We start from the raw sequence: 26590 nt of genomic DNA, 5'->3' as shown, positions 1-26590 counted from the left end.
GGCCGGTGTCGGTGGCCCTGAGTTGCCACATCTCTGATCTCCTCCAGCAGGTGCCCGAGGGCGATGTGATTTAATGATGCATTAGCTATTCCTGGCTTTGCCGCTAACCTGCTCCGTGACCTTGGGTGGGGAATGTTCTCCTTCCCTTCCCAAGCTTCCTCCGTCTCCCCATTCGGATTTTAAGGCTTCAGGTGCAGAAACTGCTTGATGGTCTTGACTGGTCAAACATTCCTGGTTTTGATCAACCATATATCAAAACTATAGCTACCATTTCTTTAAAACAGCTTGTACTCTTTCTAAAATAGCGCTGGGAATATTAAGTGGGAGAACGGCAGACACGACAGGCAATGCTGTATTGATCTTTGCAGCCCTAAGTCAGCCTCAGATCTACGGTGGTGAATACAATTTGTGGCACGTTCAATTAACTTCCCGCTTAGGTGGAAGAAGCAGGAAGAGAAAGGATGCAGAGCTGTTTGGGTGCTGCTGCACCAGCAGGGTTTGCACTGAGTGTTCCCAGTCAGCTGCTAGACTGGTGCACTGAAGTGAGTCCTTCCAGGCTTCCCAAGGCTACTGAATATTTTAGTGAACAGATTTAACAGATTTACTACTCAAGAGATGTTAAGGCAATTTTTCAAGTAGAGGGTGTGTGAAGAGATGGAAAATGATGCTTGCAAAAGCAGATACTGGGGGGTTTTATTTTTATTCCATGCATTTCCATAGTGCAAGCCCCATAAACGAGTGCGAGATTTTCCCACCAAAGCTGTTAACTTTTAAGGCAAAATCACATCTTAAGCTGTGAACTGACATGATAAAAATGAGCGTTGGGTTTCACTGAAAGTTAGCGCTTCTTCAGAGGGCTGGAAGAAAGTGCTCAAAGCATTTAGATCTTACCAACGCAGATCTACTGTAAGTGATACGCAGATCTTGTGCGGGTTGTAACAACAGAGATGAGGAGCAGGCAAGCAGGGTGGAGAGTAATTTTGCCAGCTGATGGGAGGGAGTAACCTGACCCCATACGCCATTTTATAGTGTCACCATTGCTGGATGTGGTTTTTCCCAAAGCACGTGGCCCTGGGTGAGGCAGCGTGGGTCTCTTTGATCCCTGTTTTACTGCACTTAATGCCAGTGGACATGAGGAAGGAGGGACCTTGGGGCAAGGAGAGGGTGGTTCATTCCCCAATCCAAGTTTCTGATTTTGCTGAAGCAATTTAACACCAAAGTGTTCATCTCAATGGGCCATTCATTACCTTGAAAAACCACTTTTCAGCATTTATATGCAATATAGTTTGAAAGCTTTCTTCTTGCAGAGTCTGTGAGTGAGAGCAAGCAAAAAACATCATGTGAATGATAAAATTGTGAACACAACAGCTTTGACAATGTGGCCTGATTGCCCTGTTGCTGGCTCACTGCTGCTGAAATGCTTAATAACGACAGTCTGCGCCCACGGTAATTCTGGTATCAAATGTCTTGCCTGTCTGTGTGGCCGCACATGACGAAATAAGCAGACACGTCTTGTGAGCATTGGCCAGAAGGAAATGATGTGACGTGGTGTGGTTTCAGAGAGGTATCGGTGTGGTTTTCACTAAGGCCTGCTGCCTCAGGTGTTTCTTTTGGTGGTACATGTAAGTCAGAATAACTGAGGGTTTTTAATTTAAATAAAATATGAGAAAGCTTCTCACCCCTTGGTTAGAAGAACATCTGTATCTCAGATGCCATACGTGGCTGGATTTGGTAAAGGAGTTTTTGTGATTTGGGCAATTTAAAACTGAGTTTATTTATATTTCAGTGACAACAGTCTTACCTTAATTCTGCTTTTTTAAGGAAGGAACCTGACTCATTCTGTCTTTTCAAAGGACCTTGGCCAGAGTCCTCTAGAGAAACAAACCCAGGCAGCCTGAAGCAGGAGAGCCTTTGCTTGTCCTCCTGTTGCTGACTGCGTTGTAGACTTGGCTATTGCAGCCAGGCTTGCCAGAGGACCCATCTTAGTGCCCTAATGCCACAACTACCACTAGGTGCCTCAGGAGAATGATGCAGCAAGTTCGATCGTGGCAGATTCAACTCCTATGTCTCTTGCTTGGCTTTATTGTTTAGGGTTTTTTTATAGCATAGATAATCCATCTCCTTACCAGAATCCTTCAAAGTTATTCCTGGAATGAGGAAGAAGGAAGGCAGAGGGGCGAGAAGGGGAACAGCTTCCCTTTGTAGTATTTGGTATTATTCCTGTCTCGTTGCCTTTGCAGAGGTGGTTCGGCTGAGCCTGCCGGAGGACCAGAAGATCAGTGTCACCACCATCACGGTTGGCCTGAGCACCGTTCTGACGTGCGGCATCCGCGGGGCGCTGCGGCCTCCCATCATCTGGAAGCGCAATGGCATCATCCTCAACTTCCTCGACTTGGAGGACATCAATGTAAGTCCTGAATTACTCTTGTTGTTTTCTTTTTAGGGCATTGAATATGACTTCATTTAACAGATGATAGTTTTAAGGGAACAAGTTTTATCTTGTTATTATTATGGAAAACTGGAAGGTGGCGTGATATTTTGTTTTTATGTGAATATGTCTCAGGAATAAAAACAAAGCAACATATATGCAGCTGAGAGCAGGGTGACTTGGAATAGGTTATGACGAAATAAAGCTCAGTACTGTAATAACCCAGCATTTAAATAGCACTGGTACTTCATCCCTTGTTGCTCATTCAGTCTGGTGCAACCTGTGGTCCATGAACAGCAGCCCTGGAAGCCCAGGGGAGAGCAGCTCTACAGACCATCAGCTCCTCAGGGATCTCTTTCCTAGTACAAAGGAACAGGTTCATCGAGAGCATGAAACAATACCTTTATGGTTGGCAATGAAACCTCTCCTCTATCTAAATCAAATAATACATTTTTATCGCTGTTCCTCCTGTTGCCTTTCAGGCCATTCTTGTCTCTCGTTCCTCGGCTACTATTTCTGATGAGCAGTTCAAAATATGGGATTATTCAGCAGGGTGTGGCAATACCCTCGCAGGAAGGAAGCTGGATCTCTTTTAATTCGCAGTGCTGGTCTGATGTGTGAGTCATAGTTTGTAGTAAAGACAATACCTGAATAATGGCATAAACTTACTCATTTATTTAATAACATTTAATTACGGAGAGAGTGGAAGGTAGTGTACAAAAAATATGGTCTGTATTTCATTTCTCTTTGCATTAAAGTACACACTAAATCAGGTTTTATTTTAATTACACTACAGCAAGAGTTGATTTATATTTTTGTTCAGCTCTTGTTAATTTGATAACCACTCAGTTCGGAGTTGTTACATTCAGTACTGTAGCTCCCTAAATTGTTGTGTATCCAGGATTGCTGAAATGTGAAAAATCTTTGTTTTACTCTTCTGCATTAATACACGAAAATTTCAGCAGACAGGACAGAAATACGCACTGCAACTCGGTACGTTATTTGTTGACTCTACCTTAGCCGGAAAATCATCTGCACTATGTGTAGGTGATTACTGTGTGCACAAACTCAGTAATTATAACCATCTAAACATTCTTTTCTTTTCATCAAAGTGAGTATTACCCTTTTAAAATGCATTTCTTGTCACCATTTGGAGCATGACATCGAAATGCAACATGAAACCAGCAAACATCCCACTGCAGGATTGGCCCAGGATGATACCGGAACCGTGACGAGAGCGCGCAGGATCGCACAGCCAGCCCGAAGCCAGCGTGCCTGACCAGATTTTTTACAGACATCTGTCAGCACCAGGGTTAGAATAACAACCTTCGGGTCGCTGGCACTAAAAATATATGGAAACCTGCCAAGCCGTGCTGCGCAAAGTCCGACGTTCCCTGCTGTAGGGGGAGCGGGGCAGTGAGCCCTGCAGGGGGTTGACCTGGCAGCTTCCTGCCTGTACCGCCTTCTGCAAATAGTCTTCAGAACAGATCTATTCCTTGACACAGATTAAGCTTAGTAAAGATGACACACGCTGCCAGTGTGCTCAGTTTAATCCGTAGTGAGCAAATTCAACAACTTTGTGTGATCAGAGTTTAGAAGGAGCCTTTTCTTTTGGCAGTTATATTCACTAGGTAGATCTGAGATGTGTTTTTAGGCTCAGTTTTGGTGGGCTCAAGATTGAGCTGGGGTTAGAAGCGCGCTTCAGCTGTTCTGAAATCTTATTTCCACACACTGTAGAGGCTCAAGAGCAGTCTCAGAATTTTTTGGCCAAAAATAATGAAAATTCCAGGTATTCGTCTTACCTTCATGAAATTTTGCTTATGATCACGTTAAAAGTTTAAAGTTCGTGTGTGAACTGGACATGAAATGACAGTCCAGGAATTGCAGTAGAAACACATCCTTGAAGGATAGATAGCACGTGGTTCTGAGGCTTCATTTGCAACATCTACTATTTTAAATAGAATTTTGAGGAGCGCATTTTCAGGCTGAAATGCCAGTTCCTCCCTAATTTAGCGCCGACCCAAGTGGATTTCTGGGTTACTTATAAGTAATTCTCTTTCTCATTGGTTATTAGATGTTAAGAGGAGTTACGTCCTTGCACAGAAACTGACTGGTTGCTGAATGCTTCAACACCCCCTCGGTCAGTACCATACAATACAGCAGGATAAAAATAATCACTTTTTGATCTGTTTGAACTAGTATATCAATGAGAAACTATATCAAAAGAGCACTCTGAGAGTCTTACAAGGAGGAAAAACAGGATTTATGCCTCAATTTTAATGTTTCGCCTGTCAGTTTATGACCTCTATCACCTTGTCATATAGCACCTGCTACTAGCGTGCATCAACTGTTTTTTTTAATCTAATAAACACCTCCACACCTTTTTCATCTTTAATTAAACTGTAAAGTTTTTTTATGTTCTGTATATATCAGTGCCATCTGTATACTGGTCTGGTCACTTGAGGTGACATAATTTGGAGATTACCATCTTTTATTTTCCCTCTTCCACTATGGGCAGTCTGTAGGACTCTTGAGCTGAGCTGTGTCCCCTCTCTGGCTACCTGCACATCCGAAACACTTGTTCGTAGCAGGGATGAGGAGATGGTCCTTCAGCTGGTAAATCCGGACTTTTTATTTAGATTAATCACAAGTTTAAAAAGTCCTGTACTCGTGGAACATAAGCCACATTCATCTGCAGTGTGAACACACTTGTGTTTGGGGTTGTTACTTGCTTGTAGCATGGAACTGGCATCAACATTTGTATTGAGGTTTGCAATGTGAAAATCCGTGCAGCCATGCGTGCTCAACAGCATGGGTCGGGGTGGGTGGCAGCTCCAGCCTTTCGCGGGTGCAGAAACTCACATTAAACAATAATCTATTTAAAGACATTGACAGCCGGAAAGTAAAGGCACTGTGCTTCTTAATATACTTGAAGTCAGTTAATTAAATTACTTCAGTTTTCTTTTAGTACGCCTCAAGCAGAAACTCGATTGCATTTCTGCTTTTCACAATAAGGTTAGCAATTTGGCTAATTGGAAGTGCAACAGGAGATTAATTGTACCTTTTTAACTTCAAGAAAATCCTCCCTGCTCCTGGCACAATGGTAATCACATACAAACCTACAGGATATTCACACACTCGGAAAAATCCTCGTATTATATTTCAATTAAACTCTTTCTCTTCTAAATGCTAATTCACGAAATCAGATGAAAATAGAAGCCCAACTGTGGTACAAACACAATCCTTCCAGCTAGGCGTGAGAGCAGCGCAAGAGAGGCACCGCTGCAAAGTCCTTCATGGCTTTATTCTCTCCAGCTTCGTGACAAACGGGATGTGAGAAGGTTGACTGTGTTCCAGATTAATGCTAGAAGATGGTCAACAAAAACCTAGATAATCCTAAATTTGCACAGAACTGAAAGGTTGAAGATTACTATAAAGCCTGGTTGTCTGAGTGCATCACTTGAATCATTTTTATGTGATGCCTTGATTGGCAACAAAATATTAATAATTTTTCATAGCTCTCTTAATCAGAAGCTTTCATAAGCAACATAGTAATAATAGTCTTGTCCTGTTTGTGAAGAACTCTCTTAATGAGTTGTCACATAGCTGTTGCAAAAGAGCTATCTTAATGGTATGTGTAATTAAACAATTTTTCTTGTAAACATTTAAGATTGCTTTTAGCATAAAAATATTATTTATCCATAAATTACCCATCCATATTATTTATCCATTAGAAGTCACTTTGCAGCTCTACTTTAAAAAAGTCCCATCAACTTTTTTCATGCAGAAAATAACTATAATGTAGCTGAAACTGATAAGATTGTGATAACTACAAATTGATTTCTGACTACAAATAGCGAAGTGGTTAAAATGTGTCATCTTTCAAAATAATATACTTTTGCCCCCTAGGAACAAGCAGTTTGTTTTCCCAAATACTTGATTATGAAAGCATTCGTCAATTTGAAAATATAATAAACTCCTCATGGAGTCAAATGTATTTATACAATATTTATAGGATATTGTTTCACATGATTTGACATTATCTCCAGAGAAACATACGTAAATTTATAAACAAAATTTATAAACAAAAGTTATTCCTTCAGATGCGTGGTGAAAGCATATTACAAACAAGAAAGAAGAGAATATTACTGTAAGAAATCAAACGTTACGGAATACAGGTAGGTAGGAATTTAGTGAATTACCAAGTGTCATGCAGGTAACTAGAACATAAATTCATGAGTGTTTTTCATTATTGATTTCATATTAATCTGTACCCTTTAACTCAAATCTGCATTAGGTCATTAGTTCAAAAATAAGCTTTTCATAACAGATCGTTGGAATACAGGTTTCCTCATTTCTGCTGATGCCAGGTAGGGTAACATGTCCTCGCTCTCCCAAAAAATCCCATCCAGGAACAAGTGCAAGACCCCAGAGTCGAGTCCCACACGGTGGGAAGCACACCAGGGAATTAAAGGCAGGCCAGTGAGAGTGCTTTGCAGCTGCTTTATGACTTGTCTTTCTCCTTGTTTGATGAAAAATCAGTAATTGCCCTTAAAGAGCATGCTCCCAGGAGTTAACGCAATGCAGCGTATCGGTTGCTTACTGTTGTCACTTGTACGGATCAATCAGCTGATCTTGCACAAAGAGAAATGGCCAGTATGACGTCCACGTGCCAAATTCTTGAAGAAGTCTTGAATGTTCCTGTCCAACGTCATGCGTTGTCTTGCGGCCTCGGGATGTCACGCGGGCTGAAGGGCAGGTGGGCTGAAGCTGTGGCGAGACAAGTCTGGGGAGAGGCTGTTTGGCACAAGGACCACGTCCCTGGTTCGGCAAATGACCGAGCAGCAGCTGATGGGAGCGCGGCAGCGTGTCCTGCTAAGGCTCACCCAGTTCCCACACAGCTCCTCTGCCGTTGCCTCCTGTCAGGGGAAGGAAACTTGACTGGAGAGACCTCTGCTCTCACCTTCAGCCTCTCTTGCCTTTGATAAGGCCACGTGAGGGAAGTCTGGGGTTCGCTGCTGAGGTTCCTGTCACCACCCAAGACCCTGGAGGCACCTGAGATACGTAGGCTGAGCTCAGAGGTGTGAGTCCCGCTTGGAGGAAAAGGAGTGATTCTCTTCTCCAAACAGGTTTTCCTCCTCCCTGTACAAATCTGTGTGCCTTACTCCGGCTGAATCCAAGCCTGCCTCCATCTCTGCCCACCAAACCTCTGCCAGGTCCACGGTGCAGGGAGCATGTGGAAGTGGCAGAGGTGAATCTGGGGGGGCACAGCCCGCTTTCTGAATCGATTGCCCATACTGCACATCTACCCCTGCACCTGGGAAGATTCACGTCCATGTCTGTCTCGTGGCTCTTACAAGATCTATGCCTACCCACCTGATAACACATTTCCTGTATATTCATGTACATGTCCATTTTCCATGTGTAATATTTGAAACCCAAAGCAAATGGCCGACCTTTAAAGTGCAAGTCACTCGGATTAGATTTCTCATTAAAACAGTCTGTATGAAGGCAATATATTCCTGTTGATGTTTTTAATGTAGTTTCACCGTTAAATAATAAAAAGATCATGTGTGAATAACCCCACTTAATACCCTGCTAATAGAAATTGGGCCATTAAAATGATCAAACCCTGTGTCATCCTAGATGCTGCAGTAATACAGTGATGGGAGTAAATTACAGGAAGTTGCATGTTTAGAGCCAAGTTGTTTCTCTTTCTAATCAAAGTTTAAGAAATTGCACAGCGCTTATAGTATCTTAGGGCTTTGCAGGCTCTAAAGCAGAGGTTAAGTGGAAAATTAATACTTGCAATATTGTCAGAAGATACAGTCTCCGCTTTGCTATAATGAAGATCACAGAACTTGTATCCACTCGTGCCTTCACTGGAATAACTCATGTCTGGGTCACAGACCAAAGTTTGTAGGTTATTATTGAAAATGCAGAAGTAACTTCATGGAGACAATAGAGTTGTTCACCTGGTCTTAAATAGCCGGTGGAGTATAAGGCTTCACCTTCCTAAGCAGCCTGTTTTTGTGGAGGAAGGTGTTACTCTGGGGTGGTTTTGTTTTGATTGCATTTTTTAGAGGCATATAGGGCACATCCCTCGTGAAATCTTTGAGAAACCCGAGCTGTTAGATGCAACTCCTGCAGATGAATTGCATGTACTCGGTCTGGGTGTTGTAGCAGAAAAGCAGAACTATGAATGCAGCGTGAATCTTCTAAAAATGAGCGAGAAGAAAGGAGTGAGCCCATCTGCTGTGAAGTATTAAGGTAACTAGACTGGCACACTTTAAAAAATGCATTAGAATAAAATTGAGAATGAGATTAATTAGGAGTCTGAAATCGGCTGTGCTCTCCCCTACCTGCTCCGACTGTTGCAAGTGATAATTGAATTACAGACCAAAATCCATGAGTCCCAGTTATCTACCTCTGTACTGTAGGGAGGAGGTTGAAGTTTATGAATACAATTTCCTCCCAAGATTGGTACTTACCTGTTCAGTCATGGTCTTTGCATTTCTCTGAAATGTCCAGTAGATCCAATTAATAGAAACATTTCACTAAATCCCTGGTGTGCTAAGTCCTTCCTTCCAACAGCTCCGGCAGGAAGACCTACCATTGATTTTCCTCATTGTATTGTCTCTGAGTTTCTCAGGATATAAAAGTCACCCATTTTTATCTATATTATAATTGCACAACTATCTAAAAAGTTCATTTCCATATGTTCAAGCTGAAAACTTTTTTGGCTCACCAGCAAAGTCTTATGTTGTGCTAAATTCTTTGAGCAGAGAAGAAGAGAAGATAAATTAATACACCATCAGGCTGTGTTTGCAATAGTTTTCTGGCATTTGCTTAAGGCTGAATTTTTCTCCCTGTAAATTACTAAAGTGATAGCATGTGTAAAACCGAGAACAAATAATATTAATGAAGCATAAGTTCTCGGCTTGTCTCTAGAAATGAATTATTAAAAGCACCAAAGAAAGTGATTTAAGAGCCCATGACTAATTTAGTTTTTATTATTTTTATATGAATCACTCATGAATCTATTGTAAAAAAGATCAGGGACATTTGATTCGTGAGGAGAAATCATTTTCAAAGTGATAGCCATTGTTGTAGATTTTGCGTAATAATAATCTCATTAAACGCTTGGGTACATTTTGTTTTAAAATCCTGTAAACATTATCAGAGAGAGATTTCTAGGACTCTGAGGATCGGGCAAGCTTTTTTAACATGAACTAGTTAGTACATTTTCGTTGCCGTGCTGGTTACTATGAAATTATGATGGTGTTTTTCTTCATCCAGTGGAAAATCAGTGACACCACCTTAACGCCAGTGCTGGGACTGGTTTTGTTGGTAGGCACTGAAACCACATGGGGAAGGCTCCCAGCTTCCCTGGGCTTGGCAGAAGGGCCTGAAAGGGAAAGGTCTAAAAGTGAAGCAAATAATAATAATCATCATTATTATTGTAGTTGTTGTTGTTATTATTTAGGAAGAAATCCCAGCAACTGCTGGGATTCTCCTAAGAGAAGAAACTACTCAGGGAGCTCCATTCCCTCTGTCGTTATCTCAGCTATGGACTCTTTTAAGTCAGCATGGTGAGGGGGTATTGACTGTCTTTGGGACTCACCCCCAGTGTGTATTAGGAACATTCAATACCCTACGGGGGTGATTTAAAATCACTATTTATATTGAAAATGACTTGGGCTGGGCAGTGGCTGCTGCCCGGGGAGAGTGTTGCCCATAGTCCATGCCGCGGCGCGATGTGTTCCAGCGTTGCCAAGAGCTGGGGAGATTTGTCTGCTTTTGTGTCACTGGGACTTGGTTTTCTGTTCCTTCTTCCTATTTATAGCTACAAGGGAAGTATTTTTTCCCTCAAGTAACTGGAAGTTATCCTAAAAAATAATAAGCCTGAATCTACTCTATGCTAATTCCTCTTCAAACTTCCTGGAAAACAAGAAACTTTGCCAAAAATTTCAAGGGCTTTAAGTGTGTTCCCATTTTGTGTTGGAACAACCCCAAGACGTGTTAGAAAGCTTCATGAAAAAGCATCTGAAACGGGCAAAAAAGGCGGGCGGGTGGTGCCCTGCACCCCGCAGCATCGCCGCCGGCTCGGCAGCCCCAGGTTAACGTGGGCTCCCTCTCCGCCGGCTGCGTTCCGGGGTGTCAGAGCCGGAGATTTGTGGCATTACAATCACATATTGGATTTCACTTGAGACAGAATGTGAACGAGATTTACAAGCAATATGCAATGTTTTACACATTTCTAAGCGTGGTGTCTCCGAGCCGCGGCAGATTGCATGACCAGGGAATGCATTAGAAGGGAGGAATGGGATAAATAAATATGAAAAATCTTCTGTTTGGAGAGACCGATGTCTTGGGTAATCAGTAGTGATGGAAAGGAAATACAATACAAAAAAAAATACATATCCATTTTCAAGGATCTGCTTTGTTATTCTTTGAAATTGACTGTGTGCAGTAGCAACTTTTTTTTATTATTTTTTAGATTACTGAGCTGTTACCAATTTAAAATGCAGGGTGGTGCATTTTTTTAATCTTGAAAAGTTTAAACATATTCTGAGGTCACTTAATCAGTCCTTTATTTGAAGGGTAACTGCACGACATAGAAGAAGCTCATGAAGGACAGAGAACTTTTTGTTTGAAAAAGGGAGAGAAAACATGAGACAGACTGATGGAGAAGTCAGTTTATCATCTGCTACTAGTCAGTCTTATCAGTTATGAGAAATTATAAGCATAGCTTGCTGAATTATTTTTTTTACCAGAACGCGTAACATTATTTTATAATGAAATTCATAAAATAGAGGTGATGAACACCCTATCCTTATCTGGCTGCTTTGATGCAACACTCATCAGCTTGTGGGGTTAGAATGGGTTTTGCCTCTATTTTCATCACTCTGTTTCTTCCTCTTCACCAGAAAATTCACCTTCAGTGGTAAATGAGGAAAATCATGTCTCAGAAGTTACTTCTTTGCATTTCTCCCAGTTGCCTAGCCCTTTTTGTGGAATGATACATAAAAATGTCTTTTCAGTTCAACGTTGGGCCTTACTGGGGGTAGCAGTGGGGCAGTCCCAGCTCCCGGGGGGTGCTGAGACTCCTGGACAGCCCTGCGATACTCTGCTTTACGGGTGGGGTAGTTTTAGGGAGAGAAGAATTACGTTGCATCAGTTTTACAGATGTTTATGGTTCCCTCTGGCTGCTTTCAGGCTTGTGGTGACTTGGAAACCTGGCTTTGCAAGCAAAAGCCATCTGAAAAAGAGGCAAAGCGCATGAAATATTTCCTCTGCCTTTTTTCCTGCGTGACTTCTTCCTATTCCCTCAGCCCACCCCATCCTCTCCTCTGCCAGTTCTCCCAGCAAGCTTACGTGTGCGTGTTTGGATGGAGGGATGGAGCTCAGAACCTGAGCCTCAACAAATGTTTTGTGCTAAGCAGTTTCTGAGAACTTTTGTTCAAAGAGCTCCCACTTGCCTGATACACGTTTTTGAGAGGCAAGAAGTCTTTCTTGACTTGCAGTTCCTTCTCAGCTTGATAAAATAGTGTGCTGTGCTACGGTGTTACACCCTGTCGAGGACTGCTCCCCAGCGAACCGAACCAGCAGCAGAGCATCCCGTCAGGGTTAACTTACGCCCCGGTTAGTGCGGTGGCAAGAGATGCACCAGAGCAGCTCCTGTGAGCTCCCAGTTCAGTGCAGGGGGGTGGGAATTAGCCCAAATACCAGGGCTGCCCACTGCCTGCCTGGGCCAGCTTCCCACTGCGCTGCAGGGCTCCTGGCTGGGGTGAGTGTGAGGTGTAAACTTGGAGACCGTTAAGGAATCAAAGACTCATCATTTCCTAATGCTCTAGGGCGTGGGTTTTTACAGCACTTGCAAATATACCCTTATAAAATACACACAGAAAGTGCTTGTGCATAAGAATGCATGCATATATATAAAATGTAACTGTGAAATCCTAATGTACTAATTATATCCAGAGGGAAACACAAGGAGAAACCATGAGCTGCAGTAAACACACAGAAAGAGTCATTAATTTGTTAGAGAATTCAGCATTCTCTTTGTAGCAACAAAAGGTTCAGTATTGAACCTAAATTCCATAATCACCTTTTCCTTCCCATGTCTAATACTGGTCATTCTTAATAACGTTGTAGTCTTACGTGAATTTACTGTGTGTGTGCAAGTTTTAATACAAGACAGATAATTTCCTTCTATGCCTGACATAAATGATGTGGTGTTAACCTAAATCATCTTTGATAACCTTCTTTAAGTGCTAGAAGCCACAAAATAGTTTTTAAAAGTCATAAACCATGCTTTTACCAATATAAGCTTCTCTTTACAAGAGAAATGCATTTGGAGAGGAAGAGAATAATGCTATAATCTTGCATCAGTTTGTTTTTGCAAGAGTCTTTACTCATATTAATACATTTGTATGCATTGGAAAAAACAGTTCGTCCATAAAAAGACAATTACAGAGCACAAACTAAGCATTCATAATATTTTTCTGAGATATCTTAAAAGAAGCAACATACTTAAAACAGAAGATTTTACTGTCCTGTTTTTCCACAACACCTTATAAATCATTCCATAAAAGTAGCCATCCTGCTTTTATTGATCTAAACTCAATTTGAGTTGCTTTGGGATTAACTTTAAAAGCTGTTATTAAGTCCCCTCCACTGCAAGCATTTTCTCTATGTCATGCAAATATCATTTCAACAGGGTTGATATCTTTTCTATTTGCAGTTACTCATGCGTCTTCGCATTCTGGCAGGAAAGATGTAGCTGACCAGAAAACAGGCAAACGCCTGAAGTGGGAATTTTTGAGTAGATATTTGTAATAATGTACTGGGTAGCTTAACCAGCTTATCCCACAGTGTAGATGCCAAATCTGCCTGACACCCACGGTGACAGTAATATCTGAGATGCTTTTGATTACAAATAATGAATTTGAGGATCATCTATGGATTTATCCTTTATAATTGTTCATACATTTGCACATTGGGGCAGCACATGCCTCAGGGTGGCGAATAGCAGAACCAGGGTGGTTATATCTGTGCCCGCTCAGGTCAAGGTCTGTGCTTTGGGAAGGGTTGTCGTCCTGCCTGTAAACTCTGTATTTTTGAAATACAGAAAACTAGGCAAGTTCCCAAACTTCCCTTCCCCTGGCCAGTGCTGGCCTGCCACTGAGAGGAGAAGCATGAAGACATTTCTCTGGTGCCAGACAGAAGTTTTTGGAGAAGATTGGAGAGCCAGCACAAGTAGTGCCAGGTCAATGCTATACTGCAAGAGATGGGCTACTTTGTACTTTGCTTTAAGGGTGCCAGCTGGCATTGCAAGTCTGCCTCAGAATCGCAGCTTGCTTCAAAAAATGCTCAAAGTGTCATGGCTGGAAAGAAAAGCTTCAAACTGCAAAGCAGATGCACCCTGAAGAGACAGGAAATGTGAGATATAAGGAGCCCCAAATGGTTTTGGTTTAGCAAGCAGCCCATCCGAGAATCAAACAACTCTTGCTCATAATTTCTGAGCACCTGGCAGGGGCCCTGGCAGTAACAGCATGGATGAGGATGGTTCCTTGTATGGGATGGGCGCAGCAGGGAAGGGGAGCGTTGTCAGCACCTCTGTGCACAGATTCCCTTTCTTCATCACAGAGAAACGGGGACCCAAGCTCTTGACCCCCCCAACCAGAAGAGCAAATTTGCATTCCTCTTTTTTTATGCCGATCACGTCGTGCTGGCAGAGCCTGGCTGCGAGCTTTCACCCCCCCGCCGCACCCCAGTGCACCACTCCCATTTCATGGCTGGTGGCCGTGCTGCAGGGGGGTGGCAGCAGGCAGGACCTTCGTGTAGGGGCTTCCCCCATACACCCCTTGGCTGCAGGCTGGCTTTCCACCTACACGTTGGAAATTTGGAAAAAAAGTCCTTGGGTTTTCGCAAGCAAAACCACTGCTCAGCACTCACCCTGTTGTACTGGTTTGTGCCACCCCGATTCTAAGTTGAATTTTACCAGACTTTTGCGGTGAAGTTCTGCAAAGAGTTTAGTTTAGCATGCTTCACGCAGGGAGCTAATTAAAGAAAAATCCTTCTTTAAGCTCATGAACTGTTTTTAAATGTATCCTTCTGGGTTTGTGTAGAAGTACAAACATTCTAGAGCTGCAAAGTCTGAACGTTAATGGAGTAACAAGAGAAGCTGCTTCGTATACCCATCAGTGCTGTGGTTCTAACTGTAATTTGAAATAAATTCCTAAGCAGGGCACTTGTACAACATATTCAAGTGCCAAAACCTCTCTACTAACTCATATTCTCCCCATCTATAATCAGAAATTGAAGTAATGCAAGAGCAGATCTAGGACGATGAAGGGGATAAAGAAAGATACTTGTCAAGCAGTTACAGATCAAAACAAGTTTGTTGGAGAAAATGTGTTTTGTCTTCTTCCTTGTCTTCTGCCTAGGATATTGTCTGGGATAAGTGACTAACAGTTTCAGTTCTTTCTCATCAAGTCTCAAGGTTACGGTGCATTTTCTAAGTACCGGCATAGATAAAGGAAACCTTAACCCACCCAGAAGTTAGCATTTTATGCATCTGAGGTTAACGGGTAGATATTAAATTCCCCATAAATTAAACAGCTGGAGATTGCCATCTTTTTTATGTGCAAAGAGCACCTTGTTAGCAACCAGCACAAAAGTTCATGTTCTCAGATGAGTTACTTTGCCTTACTCTTAAATTGCCACTCATTTTCTCCCTGCATGTTGATTTATGAACTTTAAAACTTACTGTTCAAAATTCAAGCTGTGTTCCCAAGCTGCAGTGCTATCAAAACCACTGAACAGGTAGTCTCCCTTCATGCGGTGGTTAAAATATTTTTACTAAGTAATAAGGCACCTTTCCTGTCTTTTGTTCCATGCAGGATTTTGGAGAAGATGATTCCCTCTACATCACCAAGGTAACAACTATTCACATGGGCAATTACACCTGTCATGCCTACGGCTACGAAGAGCTGTATCAGACCCACATCCTTCAGGTGAATGGTTAGTAAATGGCATATATGACAATCCATGAAAACATTCCCGTAAGCAAAGTAGCCCGTTAATCTCCTTCGCGCAGAGACGTGAAGAGCCACGCGCCAAATTGTCTGTGTAGGAGCGTGAATGCGGCTCGGGGTTTGCTCGCTCGTGCTATCACACAGGCAATCAAAGAGAGGTGCCAAGGGAGGATGGGTGTAATTACCTGGGCTTCAGCAGGTATCCTAACTGTTAAACAAGCTGTCAATAACATTTCCATAGAGTTAAGAGCAGTGTTTCAAAGCATCTCGTAGACTAACGACTACTGTTGTCAACAGAAGGCTTGCTTCAATAAATTCTTTCTCCAGAAAATCATTTCTGTTGCATGAAATAGCCCAGGATGTTTAAATAAATACAGCACAGTGTTTCCAAAACCAGCTATCTAACTCCCAGCTATATATCAGATTATTACCAGGTTGTAGGCAGCTTGGTTCGCTGAGGGCTATTTACATTGGCTAAAGATATGGCCCACTGGGTTGCAAAATGAGGGCAAACCATTTTACAGGTGAGAGAATCACACGGGCCATATTCCAGAATTCTCGTTCACCTCCATCCCCTGGACCACATTTACGCCTGGTGGAACTTATATTCGGGCATTTGCTATCTTTCTTCTGACCTCAAACTCAGTCAGTCGGATTTAGTTTAAAATTACATTAGCTTAAACTGGCATTTTATCGGGGGAGTAGCCCATGGAGTATCCACCTCCCAGCAGCAAAATCAGTGTCCAGCTTTAAAACCCGTATTAACATGAGCAACATTATCTGCAGAATGGGAGACAGGGCAACCCGTTGCTCACTATGGGTAGATTTGGACGTACTCTGGTATGAAGTATTTCGTTTTACAGAAAAATTCAGCAACTTTATTGCAGGGGATAGATTATAAGGAAAATTAATATTTAGTTCTTTCTCCTGGTGTGTGCAGACCTCTACAAAGGAGAGCTTTCAGCTGGTGAGAGCAGATAGCTACACACAGGTGAATAGAGAGAGGCTGACACGGAGAGAAACAATAAAAAGGGATATTTATGCACTTTAAGAAGTGCCATGGTGGATGTGGGGTTTAGGTTTGACTGCAGCTCAGGTCTTCTGGACATGTGTAAGTGCTCCCCACCCGCAGCGAGTACCTGGAGGAGAGCACAAAGCATCCAGTTGATTTGAATGAGAACTGACTTAATGTTTCTACATAATAATTTGTCATCTTTTGAGATAGTAAACTGTAAAGGCTCAGCAATGTGGATAACTAGATTGTGCATGCTGCAGCTGGGAAAATAGGTTTCCTTCCTCAAAGTGCTATTTGTTTGATGAATGGCAGTTGAAAGAAAAGCGAGCTAACAACTTAATCCCGTGTATATTATGTGATATATTATGAGGCCTGAATGGAGTTTAGTTGGCAGACAACAATGTAGACTTTATCATCACTGAGAATATAAGGCCCAAAGGCTTTGAAACTAAAACCAGCATGAGAGGAAAGCTAGATGGAGTGTGGGGAGGGGTCGATTCATTTCGTACTCATGCCTGCCACTTAGATTTAACTTGTGGTTGAAAGATCCCATTTCCTTTTTAAATGGAAGTTTCACACCACAGCTGCGTGAGGTTTTTGTTACTACTGGAAGAACACTGTTATACAAGAAAAAAACAGTATCCACACTGGCTTTTTAATGTTGCTATATAGTCACTAAATACTGCAAAAAATGCCATGCATTCTGGTATCAACCCAGGCTTGCTAGAAGACACTGCAGGGTCTAGAAATCTTTGTCTTGCAGCATCTGATATTCCCATGTGAGCCATTAGGCTTTTGCAAAGCCAGGTTTTTGCAGTTCTTGACGTGGCTGGCTGGCTGCCCACATCACTAAATTACCTCCTTTTCTGCCTGTGTCGTGGCTTCCTTCAGCAACTGATGTTGGGGCAACAGCACTGATGACGGGACAATGTTGCTTACCTTCAGATGCATGGTGGGGTTCCCAGGCAGAGCCCTGCTCAGGAAATCCTTCTTGGTTTTTAGTAACTTAAAAGACAAATTGAGGAATTTCTCTTGACAGGAGTAGGGAGAAGAAACTGAGCCGAGCTGAATTGAGTGAAGATGCTGAGAATCTAAGTATAGTTGATGGGCTCTGTTCAGCACTGGGGATTGTCTCTGTCTGTCTGTATCAAACTAAAAACTCCATCTTCAACACAGGAGATTTTTTGTTGCTTCTCTGTATTGGACTAAAACAGTAAGAGAATGTGACAGAACCAAGTCAGCCAGAACTCAGGTGTATCTGCTCGCCTGTCTCCTCCAGGGAGGGACTGATAACGTTTAACGTTAAAAATACAGGGGTTTTGTATTCTATGAAAACGATCAGATTTTTTTTTTTTCTTTTTAATAGAGAAAACTCCCAAGTTTCTCTATTGGGAAAGAGTAAAGAAAGAAGAACCAGCTGGAAGTAAAAGCATTTATCCCTGAGCCTTCGTAGCTCACTGTCTGTACAGGCAGCTGCCAACTTTTAGACTGCATTTCAGTTAATTCAGTGTTTTTTGGAGCTGCAGTCTCTCTTCCTGTGTCCTTTGATCGTTTTTGTACCACCTGGGCTCTGGCTTACTGTTCCCACTGAGTCCCATCAGTCCAGCTTACAAAATATTTTCCTTTGATTGCCTTTTTCTCCTTAAAAGAATCTGCTCCTAGTTATGTGCACCCTCTTCATATGCTTTTATCCAACATATTCTCTTTATCTTACTTTCTCCTTTGTCTCTTTTTAGAATGTAACAGTGGCTTGTAGCAGCTCATTGATTAGGTGATACAGGAAATTAGGAAATAAAAGCTTAAATAGAAAGCTTAGAGCCAATTTTGACAAAAATTAAAAGTTTCTGGGATTCAGAGGTGAATGTCTCGAAGACTAATCAAATTCATCAAAAGTTTACCTGCAGAACGCCTTGCTTTCATCCCAGTATATTGCCACGGTTGTTTCTTTTCTTGCCCAAGGAAGCTGAGTTTAATTCATCGCAGTCAGATCCCACTGGAGGATGGGCAAGCTCTTGGCCAGGACTGGCCAGCAGCATCCTCGCCACTCCTGCTGTGCCTGGGCCACCCAACCCCGCCACACGCGTGCTGGGCTCCCAAATGCCGTCCCGTGCTTCCCTTTGGGGCAGCTGGGTCAGGATCTCAGAAATATCATGGGCAGAGCCAGATGCTCATTTTGACTTGCAGAGGTGAGAATCCTGTTAGGCAGAAAATGTGAAGACAACCAGATGAATGCCCCAACCCGCTGGCTCGCATCTTCCAGGCAAGAAGCATAAAGCACAGGTGTGAAATGCAGCCTACGTGTGACATTTGGTGTGGTAGGTTTGGGTTGAGCTCATCAATCCTAGGATTCACAGCAGTGGTAGAGTTTTAAGTCAGTTTATTTATACAGCGCGCTGAAAGGCAGCACAAAGTTTTAAGAATGAAAAATTCATCTTGCGTGCTGGTATCTTTGATCAGGAGAAGCCAAGAACAGTAGGAAAATTATGTTCTCTCCTACGTGTGGATATTGCTTGGGAAATGTGTACAGCATACACTAACTGTAGGGAGGAAAAGCAATTTATCACTTTCAAGAAGAAAAAAAAGAGTTGCTGAGGATAAAGAATCTCATAAAATTGTAATCAACTATGAAAATTGATAGTTTGCAAATCAAGAGACTGCTGAGTGTAGGGCATCATTTTCCTTGGTCCTTGCACTCTGGAAAACATCAGCATAAATCAGAATATTGTATTCCTTGAAAACACTTTTAAAAAGCCATTCAATCCTCAGCCCAATTATAAGGGTCCAATAGGACAAATTTTCCAGTAACAGAGATGTTTTACACACGGATGTTTTGTTAATGTGGCTTTTCAAGAGAAAACATATAATGCTGCAAACTCTTTTCAAACCATAAATGGAAAGATTAAAACATCTCAAGTAAATGATTAATCTATTAATTATTATTAAGCCCTGGAGTATATAGGTCCTGTAGCAGCAGTGTACGTCTTTGGGGCTTGATACTGCCATCTGTGCTCATCATGTGCTTTATCACCTGAGCTGTTTTACTGTAATGAATTGGTCTGCTCACAAGTAAGGTCCTACTCAGTATGCAGCAGTAGGCAATCTACCCAATCTCGTACTTGTTTGAATGCCTCTTTTTTCCTACTTTGCTTAAGATAATAGCATTTTTATATTGCCCTTGGCTGCAGACACAGTAATGGTTAGCAATGATATATATTCACCAAGGGAAATAGCAAAGGATAATCCATATATTCCAAAGTCTGGAGCCGAAGTCTTTGCAAGTTTAAAGTAAAATGTGCTTACTTGGAATATATTAATTTGTAGCAAGGACAATAAAAATGCATTCTGCAGTTTGCTGTTATCACAAGGCAGTTGCATGCAATAATTTACCTGTGCAATGAATTATGTAAGACAAGGGAGAAGAAATAAAAAGTTCAAAAACGGAAGGAGCAGGAAAATGATAAGAGAGCAGGAATGGAGGTGCAACACATATTTTTGTAGGTGAAAACAAGCCGTTTCCTTATTAATCACTCTTGTAAAGACACCTTGCTATAATTTCAAGTTAAGCTAATTTTCATGCAGAACACTGATTCAGTGTCTGGGACCCCTGAGCTACCTTCTGCAGTATAAATCTGTTGTGTTTTCAGCTCTGCAGGTAAAATATGTGGATTACTCACATGCAGACTAACATGGTTTGAGGCAAAAAACTGAGAGATGCAAGTAACCTCTGCTTTGGGAAGGAGTGCCCTGTTTCTGGGGAGCATGATCCTTGTGGCAGTTGTTGGGAGTGCTGACACGAGTGCCCACACGAAGAGGAAAGCCTAAAGCAAACCATTATAAGAAAATATGTTTTGAGAGCGTTAAAAAGTATCTCCTTTAAGAGCTGGTGGGTGAGAAAACACTAGGCTTGGAGTAAAACTGCTCCAGTGCCTTTGGCAACTTGGGATGTGTCAGAGAAGGGCTGGAGCCCAGCTGGGGGGTCTCTGTCTCACCTGGAGCCGAGCAGGCAGTATCCTGGAGGAGCAGAGCTCAGCACGGGGCACAGGACCTCGCAGGCTTTGCTCCAGAGCTGGCTTTCACATAACTAGCTGCAAGCACGGGCACACAGGGCTGTCTGCACGAGCCTGGCAGAGAGGGCCAGCATTGCTTGTGGACTGGGAGAGGCAGGTTGTGCCATCTGGAGAACGAGGAAAGTACCTGGGGACATTAAGTACTGTCAGTTGACTTCACCAGGATTTGGGCATCTTACCTCCACGGGTGTTGTAAGTTTTTTCCTATGCATTTGTAGGAGACAAACCACCTCTCATCTATGAGTCTGAATAAATCACGTAGGCTTACAGTGGACCTCAGTTCCTAAATCATTTTGATCTAAAAATGTTGCTAGTAGCAAGCAAATCATAGGTGAGACAAGCATTGAGTGCAGGACCTTCATAAAATTCTGTCAAAGTGGACCAAAATTACTGTCTTTATCCTATCACACCTGGAGACACTGAGTCAGGAAATTTAAATTAATTTTCTGAGGTACAGATGAAATGAGAAGCTCCTGACTTTCAGTCTTATTCCCCTGAATTGCTTGGGTGCTGTCTCTTAAATAAACGTGGGGATGGCTCTGACAGCTGCCAGCCATCTCCAACAGCAGATTGCTTCCTCTGCTCACCTTCCACTTGATCTAACACCTCCTCAAGTCAGGAGGAGCTGCAACCCTGACAGTAACGAGAGGAAGAGAAGATAAAAAACTAAGAAATGTTTTTATTTAGGATTTGAAAAGTCAATTTAATAAAACAAACCTTGTCTTTTTGGCAACCTCCTGATTAAAAAGCTCTTGGATGGTGTTTTACTCACTGCCCTGCAACTTGCAACACGTTTTCTTTTCTTCCCAAGGAAATAGAAGACAGGGAGTAAGCCCGCACATCCAGTGCAGAGGTGGAGTTTAAAGCCATTCCTTTGCTCAAAATCCCCATTTTTTTGTCTCTCAAGCTGCCCCTAGGCATTTCCTATCAGATTACACTCAAACAATCTCTCGCTTTTAAAGCTATAAAAAACAAGTAGACTTGAGGGCTTTCTGTCGGGGCTGATTTCCTTCCAAGCTGATGACTCAGCTCTGGTTAATACTTGGCAGCTGGTAGGTAAGACAGAAGTAAAATACATCTCTCTCTGGTAAGGCCCATAAAAAAATAGAAATAGAAAGATGGGAAGTGTATGCTAGTGAATGTAATTATTGAAACTATCCCCATATGGATATATAGACACCTAGCAAGCTGCAAACATAGATTCCATTTTATTCTAAAGCAACTGTTAAGACAATTTAATTTTGCCAGTCCTGGAGCCTAATGATGGACTATATAAAAACACGGCATTGATTTAGGTACCTTAAGACAGTGATTTCCACTAGAAGTTTGTTATAACTCATTCAGGCTCTCTTAAAAAAAACCCACAAATTTTCCTCAATCCTCCTCTAGCACCAGCTTGTTTTCCTTGAGGAAGAAGTTGGGTCGTGACATACCACATCCACGTTTGACTCTGACCGTGGTTTTACAAAACTGGACACCTTTCAAAAATTACATCATGAGTCCCAAAATCTCCTAATCTGGTAGAAAAGTTGACTGCTTGATTATGAAACACATCAGTCCATGACCACCCTTCAAGTACCATCAGCCGTGATATGGCACATCCTCACGTTTCCTTTTATTATGTCCCTTGAGGTGAAAGGAAGGAGCACCCCACTGATATTTTTCACTGATATTTCAAATTCTCTTTGAAGTATGTGAGTAAATTGTTAAGAAATAGTTAATGGGTGATATTAAGCCTTGTTGGTTTGAGCAATGAAGGCAACATGATTAAAAATCAATGAACTTGTCTGAAATTGTAATATAATTAGTAGTTCTGCCAATTGAGTATATTAAATAGTTCAGAGGGGCCTTCGTTAAACAAGGTAAGTCACGTTTTGAAAACCTCTCAGAAAAAAAGGAAAGTCATTTATAAATGCTTTATTTGTTCAGAATAACAGGCAGCAAATGACCAGGCTGTTTCCTGATGGGTATTTAATTAAAGTGTTGAATAATGTGCTACTTCTAATAGGGAAGAACTGTTAATTCCTTCCTTACTGGATTCGGTGAAGGTTTGGAGTTTATACTTTAACTTATAAATAAGTGAGTACCCACCTAAGGTATAAATCCAACTTAAGTTCAATCAGTCACTTAATGAAAGAAAGCACGAACAAGCAAGAACGGTCTAAATCCAAAATCGGATCTCGAGGTTGCTCCCTGGCATTGGTTTATTAGTTTACTCTTCTCTATTATTATTTTCTCTTTTTTGTCCCCAAAGTTGAGCTGTAGCAAAATGATTGCCGAAGGCCAGGACACTGCTTATCTCCCCCGTTCTGGGATCAGACCTCTCCCTCTCTCGAGCCGCCGCCGCGGGGCTGGCACCTGGCCGGGGAGTTAAAAGTCGCCAATTCCTTGTTTCCCGCAGTGCCACCAGTGATTCGCGTCTACCCTGAAACGCAGGCGCAGGAGCCTGGCGTGTCGGCGAGCCTCAAATGTCACGCCGAAGGCATCCCTAATCCCCGAATTACCTGGCTAAAGAATGGCATTGATATCATGCCAAAACTATCCAAACAACTAACGCTCCTAGGTAAGAACAGAATTTTGATTAATTATAGTATTGTAGACAGGGATTAAGGAGGATTATTTTGCACTTTAAACTAGAAGTTCTTGTCCTTTTGCTAAGCCACAGTTGTTGGAAATCATGTTACAAAACCCCTTGTCTTTCTTTTTATCTTTTTCTCCTGTGAATTTCTCGGGAAATACAGTATTGATTGATATAAGTGATAACAGTGTTCTGTTAAGACAGTGTGCCTGGTTCTCCACTGCCTCGCCTCTTGTGTACAGCTGTGCAAATCAGAAGAGAAACGCATTAAATTATTTGTTCCAGTATGAGCAGTACGCTGGATGCAAGTCAGCTGAGAATCAGGCTCTGGTTCTCGTCTCACACCCACCTCTGCAGAGGGAATCGGGCTCTTGGCTCCTGTTGGTCCTTCTTCAAATGAGGGTGCAAAAGACACTTATCTGTAATTTTCTGTGTAAGAATATTAAAAACCTCCCCACCCCCACCCCCCCCACCCCCAGTCTGGCTGTGGTGGGTTTGCAGCCCTTAACCACTGTTGGCAACACAGAGGTCCCTGCATGGTTGGGTGCAATATCTCAAAATCTTCCAGAGGTTTTAGGCAACAGTCCCGCTCCAAAAAGCAAAATGATAGGAGGAACTGCAGAGAGACCCCTCCCAAACCCAAGTTTCTGGTGATCTGATGAAAAACAGTTTGCAAAATTGAAATTAATTTTTCTCCACAAAAGCCAAAGCATTTTTTTTGACAAGAATAAATTAAATGTAATTTAATGTTTGCACTTGGGATTGTTCTTTGTTCATTTCTGGCGCAGAGTGTGTATGTGCTAATGGAAAGAAGCAAAACATCAATTCTCATGAGAAACCCCCAAGTACCTCTAGTTACATACGGGGAAGCCTCACGCGGTGAAGCCACCCTGTTGAGCTGTCGCTGGGTGGCTGCGGCGATGGAAGGCAATTAAGGGCAGTAAAAGCAATTAGCAGCAGTGAGAAACACTGTTTATGGGTGTCTTTCCTACAGCAAACGGAAGTGAACTTCATATCAGTAGCGTTCGATACGAAGACACTGGTGCCTATACCTGCATTGCTAAAAATGAGGTGGGAGTGGATGAGGACATATCTTCACTTTTCATAGAAGATTCGGCAAGAAAGACCCGTAAGCTCAAATTTCCATGTGTTTATTTCTTTAAAGAGCATTTAAATGCAATGGTATACGTGCAGTTTAATAGTTCAGTCCATTGCATGCGGTATGGTGGGCTCTTACTCGTAGGGTCATGACAGTTTTGTCTGCGCTTTGGTCGGAGGATTGTATGCTGGTGGGGAAGGAATCACGTGGGGAAGGTAAAATCTCCTTATCCAGGACGATGGTGCCTTTCACGTGCCAGAAGTGTACTGAGTGTGGCACAGGTAACATCTTTACTAAAGCAACAAATTGGCAATCGTTCTAGGTATCAGAGAATCCAAACCCTAATATTTTGTCAAAATAGATGTGGTTTCAGAAAATAAATTTCATCGATTTCTGTACAAGACTTCTTATTTTAAAGCCAGTTAAAAGTCAAAGTTCTCAAATATTTAGATGCTTGAAAAATGTTCAGACTGAATTATTTATTTTACCTGTATTTACATCACTAGCTAAACCAGGTTTTCCTCGGTGCAAAATTATCTTCCACTTCAAAGGCAAATATTCTCCCAGCCACTCGCAGCTGCATGTCTCCCGTAGGAGTGCGACAGTGTTATCTTGACCGCGCTGTCCCCGAAACACAATTAATGAAGGAGGTGATTAGTTGCCCCAGTGGAAAAGCTCCCAGAGGCCTGATCCTTCGTAATTCTGCTGTCTTAGCTACTTGGGAGATTGCCTGGGTTTATGGTGATACTAAAAGGCTAGGTGCAAATGGGATTTTTGCTACTTTTCTGGCTGTTAATATAGAACAAGAATTGAAAACTAAGTTAGCCATAAATATGTGCTCTCATGGCGATTCTTTGGAAAATATATTCTATTCCTTATTAAACAGATTTATGTACTCTTGTTAATATCGGTCGTTTTCCCTTGAACACTTGAGCAAGGGAAATTACATTATGTTGAGAAATAATTGGATGTATCTTAAACAGAAATTCAAATGCAGATGTACTTTCAAAGACTATTTGAATCCTAAAAGAGAAGGTAGTTGCATGAAATTCAAGAAGAAATGCAGCAAAGCGTGTAGCTGCTGTAAGTGCCAGTCTCAGGCTTCTGCAAGATGTCATGTTTCCTTATTGAACCTGTACAGAAAATCACAGCCTGTACCGTACCTCCAATTACATTTGAAGGTAACATCTTCTCTTTCGTAAGATTTTGATCTTTGCACAGGCTAAAGTTGGCTTCGTGTTAGGGAGGATTTTTCCCATGTCAAAGTTTCAAAATTGTCTCTAGAAGGAGCAAATGTATTTAGAACTATCTTATCTTTCCTGATACTTTATTTGAATGAATGTTACAAAGTTTTCACAAAGTTCATGTAAACATGAGTATTATTTCAGTTACTTGCTGCAATGAAAATTTTGACATTGTTTTGTTGTTTTTTTCTTTTCCTGATTATTTTCTGGCTTTCCCAATTTTCTGATGCTGCAGTTGCAAACATACTGTGGCGAGAGGAAGGTACTGCAGTAAAGTTCTTTTGTTGTAGTGATAATGTGCTTGTCTGCTTTAATAATTCCATGATGGGCCATTCTCCACTGACTTGCCACTAACTCTATCAACTTTCACAGTTACCAGATTAAGTACAGACCAGACATTTAAAAGCTAAACTATTCAAATAAGAGATGTCACTCTCGTAATATAAATCGTACCTATAACTTCTTACGTTTTCCCACTATGAAATAATAGATGACCATAAAATACATAAAAATGTGAATTTTATATAAACTGCCACCAGTGTGAGTAGCCTGAGATTCTCAAGCTGCATTAACAATTGCACAAGTGTCAGAACTGCTCCAAATTACCATAATTGAACAAGTAAGACATAAATTCAATACACTGCATTTTTAAGCAAGCAATTCAAGCTCTTCCTCCTCAGTAGCACATATTGATGTTTACTAGATGGGCAACAAAAATTGTGTTCTTGACGGTTAGGCAAAAAAAGCCCCCCACAACAGGTTTTGCTTCCCTCTATCCTTTAAATCGATGCAGGGTAAAGGTTGGCCCCATTTCTCCTTGTTTTAATTGGCAGTTAAGATCTCTAGTCTGATCAGATTTATAGCGTGCCCTGCACAAGGTCAACATCTGTGTATCCTGGAAGCCAAATTAGAAAAAAACCCAGCCTAAACAGCTAACTGATTCGAAGATATTATGGAGGCACTTGAAATGAAAATTTATTTGATTTTGTGTGCATTTGTGCTGTCATAATTTCCAAACCACACAGTAAGAGGGATCGTGCAAAGGCCCAGGGAGCTGTCAGGCGGCTCGCCCTTCTGCCTCTGGGTACGGTGCCCCGGCACGGGGATGGGGAGCCT

The 26590-nt window shown here is 41.9% G+C and overlaps 1 protein-coding gene across 2 annotated transcripts in view; it reads left to right on the top strand.

The window, feature by feature from the left end:
* FSTL4 (follistatin like 4) overlaps nt 1–26590 on the top strand; it is a 238856-nt gene that overhangs the window by 193855 nt on the left and 18411 nt on the right. Inside the window, exons 7-11 of one of the 2 annotated variants that reach the window (XM_074839055.1) lie at nt 2241–2407; nt 15337–15457; nt 22955–23116; nt 24126–24260; nt 25710–25736. In XM_074839055.1, the coding sequence (XP_074695156.1) occupies nt 2241–2407; nt 15337–15457; nt 22955–23116; nt 24126–24260; nt 25710–25736 (612 nt within the window). The remainder of the gene's footprint in view (nt 1–2240; nt 2408–15336; nt 15458–22954; nt 23117–24125; nt 24261–25709; nt 25737–26590) is intronic. The other variant, XM_074839056.1, reaches the window with a different exon arrangement.

This window comes from Strix aluco, chromosome 13 (genome assembly GCF_031877795.1).
Source record: "Strix aluco isolate bStrAlu1 chromosome 13, bStrAlu1.hap1, whole genome shotgun sequence".
Lineage (NCBI taxonomy): Eukaryota > Metazoa > Chordata > Aves > Strigiformes > Strigidae > Strix > Strix aluco.
The sequence above is the reverse complement of the archived record's forward strand: the minus strand, read 5'-3'. Positions and strand labels throughout refer to the sequence as shown.